Raw genomic sequence first — 7,908 nt, forward strand, 5'->3', positions numbered from 1 at the left:
ATTCTCTGATAGTTTACGGAAGAAAACTGCATGTTCGTGATCTGTTCTAATATTAGTGGTGAGTCCTCGTTGCATACTTGTAAGAAGTTTCTGAGAAATTTCAAACCTGTAAGATTGTTAATAGATTTGTATATAAGGAATGACACATCCTTTCATATTATTTCTGGATTACATTAGGCTTTGCCTGTTTGTGGTAAACATTACAGTACCTTGTAAACAAACCACCATAACTTCCACATACTTTAGTTTACAGAAGTTGGTATATCAGATTCCTTGATGTCAGGCGAGTCCTGTGGTGTATTAGATTTTGTTCTGAGACAAACAGAATTGAGCCTTGTTCTGGTGAATTACGCATCATTAGGTGCGTAAATAAATGTTGGGAAAACAAGTTTTTTTGGTGTACTTCTCTCTAAAGTTGCCAGTTAAGACTCAGTACAGGTGAATTCTTAATCAGTACACTTCAACACATAAAATGACACTGAGTTTAGCAGATTTGGTTGAGGATAACAGGGATGTACTTTTGGGGGTTTTCTACCTGCGTAATTAATTTCTTTAACAGACTGTTGTATGGAGTGCGCACTATGCCTTAATCAAATGATGTTACAACAACAGTACAGGTGGATAAGGCAATTCAAGGGCTTTCTTTCTTTACATAATGTGCTGTAGAGATTATGGGTGCTAATGTTTGTACTTCTGTGGTTTCTGTATATTGTATAGTCAGAGAGGGAAACTTTAGTGATTTGCTACAAATTTTCCATTATTTACCAAGTACTTGTAGTACCTCAGATTAGCATCTTTATAGCTAAACATTGAGGTTGAATTTACCTAAGTTGATATTTCCAAATTCAATTTAGCTTGCTACTGGCCAAAATTTACCCCCGCCAAGTTCCCCCTATATGGTATAGCGCAAAAAGCGTTTGCTTTGACACAATATTTATGACCAATCAAAATTACACCTAAGGGTAAAGCCATAAAAATGCACCATCTACAGCCAGTGGAGCCAAACTACACATGTATACTCTTGACACCTTTATACTGTCACCATTAATCATGCATCACTTGTACATTTCTAAAACTGCTCAGTGTTGATTAATGAGTGGTAATTAGTTTCACTCTACCGGAATTGCAACTTACAAAAGCAAGTGAGAACATCCAACATATACATCACTTAATGGATGGTTCAGGTATATGTATTAAGTTATGGTATCTGAAGTTCATGGAATTGGGTGTGTGTGAAAGATCCCCTTTTTTGAAAATCCGGTCACATAATTATTATGTGACCCTATGGTAGACATTAGAGGTATTTGCAATTCCATGTGCAAAGTTAAACACTACTTCTTTATGTACATTCTGTTATATTTCACTAACAGAAACATGACCATGGCAACCATGTGGAGTTGGAAGGTTTTGATGACAAGACACTTATAGTCATGTCAGTACCAGTACCAGAAGTGACTTATTCACATGTGAAGGTTGACTTGAGGTAAGTACAGTAGTACAGTGTATACTGTAGACTTAAAGTGGGAAAATGAGTGGCCATTTTTTAACTTTGGCAAGTTTCAGTAAATTTTTTTGTATGCCGACCTAGCTACGTAAATAAATTATTTAGTTTTGTGTGGTCTTTGGATTAAATGGTGATTATAAGGATTGAGAGAAAATGAACTTTGTTGATGGCTTAAGCTTATTTCTTTGCATAAGTTTGGTATGTGGCCTGGCCTGCCCACTTGGTAGGAAATTCCACTCAAATGGTCCCATTTTGAGAAGTGACCGTGAAGTTACTTACACATGAAAAAATAATTGTGCATTTGTTTTCCCAGTTAAAAACACAATGATGTGGTGTGCCAGCTTTCTTTGGAGCAGTCCACTCCACTCCACTGTGTGTCTTGTTGTTTGTGTATTCAGTGTCTATACATGTATGGATGTTTGTTTACATAATTTTTTTTCATTTACAATATAAACAAGAAGCCTCCAGTTGCTTAGCTATTAATAATTTTGAACAACTATTTAATCTGTTGTTATTTTTGTTGCACTTATCCTTGTCTTGTTGTAGCATTAAAAAGAATGGTGTGCTCTAATTGGATGATTGGATCAGTAAAAAAGGCCATGGTCAGTGTAGACAAACTTGTGGTCACATGTCAACAGGAAGTGTATTTAATGGACTATACTTTGGGAAAGATTGTAATAACAAGTTAGTGTGACTCGACTCTTGGTCCCCGTTAGTTCATTGTAGGATAAACTGTTACAAATCATTTTTGTCTGTGTGACATTAATAATGGCAATGATTGTGTAGCCACCATGTATATTAACAAGTATAATAATGACTAAGTAAATATTGTACATAATTATACAACACTTGAAAGGCTTCCACTAGTACTGCAGCTAAGTGACTGTTCTATTAGAGTAGTTGATATTTACCAGACTACGTTAGAGCATGATTTTCAGTCAGAATAGTAATAATAACATTATGCATGTGACTAGATCTGCACATGCAAGAACCCAACATGTTAGTGCATTTTTGACCTTCATTTTATTACACTTACTAAAGGAATGGTCAACTGAAATTTCAGTTCTAGAAACCAAGAAATTTTGAAGTTACAGTGCTACAAAGTGATAACAACAGAAAATTGTGGCTGGATTTGCGAAAAGGTACCTTTTCTACATTTTACATGTCAGCAAATGAAACATAACTTTTTACTCCTTGCACCAATTGAGTTGATTTTTATATCAAACTACAATCAGATGCTGTGCCTTTTCTTACAGAAATTTCAAACAGTTTTATGCCATGATAAAGAAGTTACAATTTACTTTTGTATAGTGATGTAAATAAACCTCATTACTACCATATGATGAGAAAGTTTGATAGTTTAAAGGTTAAATTAGTTGGATGCTATTATTTTGGTTAATGCTTGTTCCATACTACATTGTCTCCATCAATTTTACTTGGATAAAATTTGCTTTATCACATGCAGCATCAGTAATGTTTCCCTTAGTTAACTAGTTTATACAGTGGAACCTCAATTATCCGAATCCCTTGGGACCAGGAATGGTCCATAAGTCTGAAAAGTCTGTATCTCCTAAACTGCATCTCAATAACCTTAAAATAGCACAAAGACAATTTTTAAAAATACTTGTATTTTACCTACCCTAATAGAACAGTCACTACTCTAGTTGAGCAGTCATTTCCGTAATTCGGTTAACTGACAATCTGTATAAGTGGGGTCCAGATAACTGAGGTTCCACTGTAGACTACTCATAAGTCATAAATCCCATTAAGGTTGTTTCCGTATAATAATTATGTACACGAAATAAAATGATTCATTCAATTCTCAAATACAATTGTCCAATTAGTACATTAGTGACCACACCCACCTCTACAGGAGAGTAGGATCTGGTGATATTGGTCAGTATTGGACACTGATGTGTTTAAAATACATTAAGCCAATTAGAATGTCTTAGGATTACATCAATCTACTACATGTGGTAATGGAGAACTAATAAACTGCCAAAAATCCTAACCAATAGACCATGTTCCATGAAATAAAACAGCTGCGGCTATTTGGGGGTATTCTAACAGTTTCAAGTGAGAGTTCCAATGGGGCTTAATAAGATTCAAATTACTATTCAATCCTGGAAGAAAATATTGACCTGACACTAACAGGTACAATATAGGGGTGTAAAATCTATTTTCTAATGCAGGGTTAGAATTTTTCAGCTGGTTTTCAAAGTTTAGAAGAAATACTATTGTTCCTTTGCTGTAATAACCAAACCTGGTAGTTTCACCTCGACATCTTGTTTGTTAGGCCTCTATATCAATCTTCGAAATCTCGATTGCCATTGGTGATAATAATAAGAGTTCCCCAAATAGAAAATTCCTGTGACGTCATTTGGAATACGGTCTATATCACCAGACCCTATACCCTAGTGTGGAGGTGTGGTGTGGTGTGTGAGTAGCCCGTGGATAAATAGGAGAACATGTTGTAACACCTCCTGAATTAAACACATTTAAATGACACATCCGAATAAGGTAATACACATACCTTATTAAGGTGAACTGACTGATGTAATCACTTGACAACCACAACAAATCCCGACGTCACTACACTGGGTGGATCACATGATCAGGACACTGGTGATTTATAAAGTTCACACATTGTCAAGTTATACATTTTGATTACTTTATTCTGTACACACAGTACAATCTGATTGGCTAAAAGTCCCCAATGACATCATATCAGATGATCTTCATTGTACACATCTACTTTCTCCACCTGTATAGAAAAGACACTTGTATACCAGCTCTTCATCACCAACACTTACTGGTCACTTTCTGGTAACTGTTGTTGTGTGGTTGTCATGACTACATAGTAACAACACAAAACGACCACACCATCACCCCTCACACACTAATATGTACCAATCAACCTTTCTAGTTAGAATATTATCATCTTGTGTAAACAATTAGTAACCATGGTAATAATAGATTACATCATACAAACACACAAAATAACAATTTAACTGATAACTTGTAGTCTCTCGTTGTAGTACTCCACAACATAAACACTACCAGTAGAATAGTTTATTGCTATACCCTCAATACCCTTAAATTCTCCTTGTTGAGATCCCTTCTTTCCAAACTGTTCTATTAACTCATGGGTGGGGCTCCATACTCTAATTTTATTGTTATCACCACCACAACCAGCTATGATGTGACCATCAGGGCTAACAGTAATGGCCCGTGGTCTATCACATGTTATCCTACTAATAAAACTGCCAGTACGACTGAAGAGACTAATATGATTACCCCAGTTGTCACTAACTAACACTCTATTGTCAGTATCAATTGCTATTCTACCAGGATTCTGAAATTGTCCAGGGTTGGACCCTTTACTGCCAAATGTAAATGCAAATTTATCATCTTGTTGGAATACCTGGACCCTGAAATTCCACCCATCTACAACATACAACATTTTATTACTACTGAAGACTAGTCCCCTAGGTCTATTAAACTGGCCATTGTTGTTCCCTTCATTGTTACCAATTATTGATAAGAGTTCTCCTTGTAGGGAATACTTCTTCACTTGATGACTACTACTGTCATTAATAGCTATGATGTCATCCTTACTGACTGCTACACGATTAGGCCTAACCAATCTGTTGTCACCACTTCCTTGTCCAATCACTGCTAATAAGGCAAAGTTACAGTCCAGCACAATTACACACTTGTTAGTATCATCAATAATGATGACTTCATTATTAACTCCTATAGCAACATCACGGAGTTTACCAAACTTGTTCCCTCCATAATGAGTCATCACTTGGCAGTGTCCTTCTCTCATCTTGCTGTAGTCTCTCAGTACAACTGATATCCTACAGTAACATGACAGGATCACATGAGCTACTGTACATTAATAATACTGGTGACATCACTTCCTGTATGTACAGGAAATGAGATAACATTATAGTGGAAAGTTTGAATGATAATCACTTGTATGTTTTGTATGTATGACACATTGTATGGGAAAATAATACATGTATAGCTATTGTATAGTAGTGTGACTGTATAGACTGACTGTGTAGTAGTGTTAATATGTATAGTCATTGTGTAACATTAGTATACACTAACTGAATAAGTATAATACAATCACACCTCACATGTTATCCACAAAACACTCTAATAGAACACACACTATTACTTACTTGTGAGGGCTGCCTGGGATGTGTTGTCCATCAACTGCAATTGATATCATGTGATTCCCAAAAGTCCTGGGAGTGAAGGATGCTGTATAGTTTCCACCACTAACATCCTTGACTGGTCCCACTACTATGGCTTTTCCAGTTTTGGTGGTCATGGACACTTCTACTTCAGTACTCTTGTCATCAACAATGTCACCATTGACATCTCTAAGTGTTACCGTTAGTGACGTCTCTTTGTTCATTACTGTCATTGCTGTAGGGAAGGTCACTTCACACTTGCTGGGGTCCAGAGGTAGAAATCCTCCCAACTTGGTCACCTCCTCACAAAGACGTTCCATTTCTTCATACTCAACTTCTCTTTGTTCCTTCATTACTGGTTCCAGTCTTGATCTCCTCTTCATTATCATCAGGTGATCTTGTCGTCGCTCCAGTATCTTCCTCCTCCTAACCAGTTCAGTGGTAGTCACTTTGTTCTCTCTTGTCTTCTTCAATAGCTCCAGACAATTCTGTAGTTGTGTCCATAGCAACAACAACCTCTCCAGCTGTAGCTAATATTAACACAAGAAAAACAATAACTGGAGACACATCTTTACCACTACCAATCCCAGGAACAACTACTTTGCAGCATAAAATTACTGATGTTAGCATTGTTGGTTTAGCTTTGACTATCAATTTCAAGCCAGTTTCAAGCCTTTAAGTCAGTAAAACAGATAATGTGTTTGCTTTTAATTTTCTCTAATAAAGAATGCTAAATGGTAGGTGGGAGGGGCTCATCTAGTACACAAAACCATGTGATATGGTTTGGTATGTGAACTTGTACAGGGGTTATAATAGATCTTGCATGACAACAACACATGTCATTTGCAGTAATTAATATTATAGTTTAAACTTCAAAAATGAATCGATTTGATTGGTTGAAATCTTGTGTAAGTGATTTTGCTGGTATTTGTTGTCACACAATATCTATTAGAACTGCTGTATCATGTTACTGAGACAATAACACTTTAGTGTGGCAAATTAAAGAAAATGCCAGTAGTGTTGTTGAAAGCCACAAAGTCCGGGCCACCTGAAGTCTCAGGACCATATGTCTGAGGGTTGACATATCAGACACACCACTCATGTCCATGTTACAACTACAAAATAATACCTTTAGTGTGTTCTCCCTCTTGTCTGCTCCTTTGGTAATATCTGCTATGACTTGCTCTTCTTGTTCATCAATGACTTTTCTAAGAGCATTAAACATCTCCCTTGTCCTCTCTATGTTGTGCTCCTTTCTGCCCCTAACACGTTGTCTTATTTCCTTCACAACGGACACTGCTTGTTTCGTCTCTTCCAGTAAACCCGTCATGTGATCCACAGCTTCTCCCAGCCTCCTGGTTTCTTCATCAGTCACACTTGTAATGCTAGTACGCTGGTGTGTTGAGTGATCACGGGAGACACAATCTCTACATAACTCAGTTCCACATTGTCTGCAGAACACGTCAAGTTTTCTTCGTGGATGATCAGGACAATATTCAGAAAGGGGCGTGGTGGCGGGGTACTTCAACAAAGCGGCGCATTCTTCGCTACAGTTAATAGCATCTTGAAGTTGGTCTGGATTATCAAAATGTTCCATCAACACTTGACACTTCGACACGGAAGGAAGGAGTGCAGAAGCCATTTTGACCAAACGCACGGCACACCCTTTGAATAAACAGCTACTAGGCGCGCTTAAAAATTTTGAAGCTAAAGGAGTCCGTACGTCTGCAGGTCATCTCGCAGCAGCTGTTATTGGTCACCAGGTTGTGTTTAACTGGAGTCCTGATAATGGAATGACACCGAGTTTGTGTGTAAGTTTTTAATGTGTATCTGCTCACTACGATACTGTACTGATGCTGTATGCAGGCCTGGCTGTATGCGAGACTGAATGGTATTTATTTATTTGTGTGTACTGTGCAAAAATCTCGGCAAGTATCAATGTGATTATAACGCACAGGTGTGATTATGATAATTATCTAAGCACAGGTATGATTGTGTTTGTTTGGTACGTTTAAACCTTGTCCTTTGTACAATCCTGACAGGCTAGTCTGCTACAGCGCTACCAACCTAAGTAATAGTTTGGCAGCACCCACCCCTTTGCATTATAGAGGAAGGATCTGGTGACCATAATACATGGTACTTGTGCTACTACAGTCAATTTCAGGTTGCTTGCGAATGCAATTAAACAATTCGCAC

General features: G+C 37.3%; 1 protein-coding gene across 1 annotated transcript; it reads right to left on the minus strand.

Annotated features, from left to right (window-relative positions):
• Nucleotides 1–3,269: 3,269 nt before the first annotated feature.
• Nucleotides 3,270–7,473, minus strand: LOC136266388 (tripartite motif-containing protein 2-like). The gene is made up of 5 exons (XM_066061402.1): nucleotides 6,842–7,473; nucleotides 5,698–6,242; nucleotides 4,318–5,367; nucleotides 4,038–4,268; nucleotides 3,270–3,987 (listed from the first exon to the last, which is right to left on the minus strand). The coding sequence occupies exons 1-3, from the start codon at nucleotides 7,352–7,354 to the stop codon at nucleotides 4,512–4,514; spliced, it is 1,914 nt and encodes a 637-aa protein (XP_065917474.1). The 5' UTR covers nucleotides 7,355–7,473; the 3' UTR covers nucleotides 3,270–3,987; nucleotides 4,038–4,268; nucleotides 4,318–4,511.
• Between the last annotated feature and the right edge of the window lie 435 nt (nucleotides 7,474–7,908).

This window comes from Dysidea avara, chromosome 1, assembly GCF_963678975.1.
Source record: "Dysidea avara chromosome 1, odDysAvar1.4, whole genome shotgun sequence".
Classification (NCBI taxonomy): domain Eukaryota; kingdom Metazoa; phylum Porifera; class Demospongiae; order Dictyoceratida; family Dysideidae; genus Dysidea; species Dysidea avara.

Excerpts from the sequence above, each read along its gene's own strand:
- LOC136266388 (XM_066061402.1), bottom strand. The coding sequence starts at position 7,354 with ATGGCTTCTGCACTCCTTCCTTCCGTGTCGAAGTGTCAAGTGTTGATG. Across the intron at positions 6,243-6,841 it reads AGAGGGAGAACACACTAAAG|CTACAGCTGGAGAGGTTGTT; the intron begins GTATTATTTTGT and ends TGTTAATATTAG. Across the intron at positions 5,368-5,697 it reads ATCCCAGGCAGCCCTCACAA|GATATCAGTTGTACTGAGAG; the intron begins GTAAGTAATAGT and ends ATGTTACTGTAG.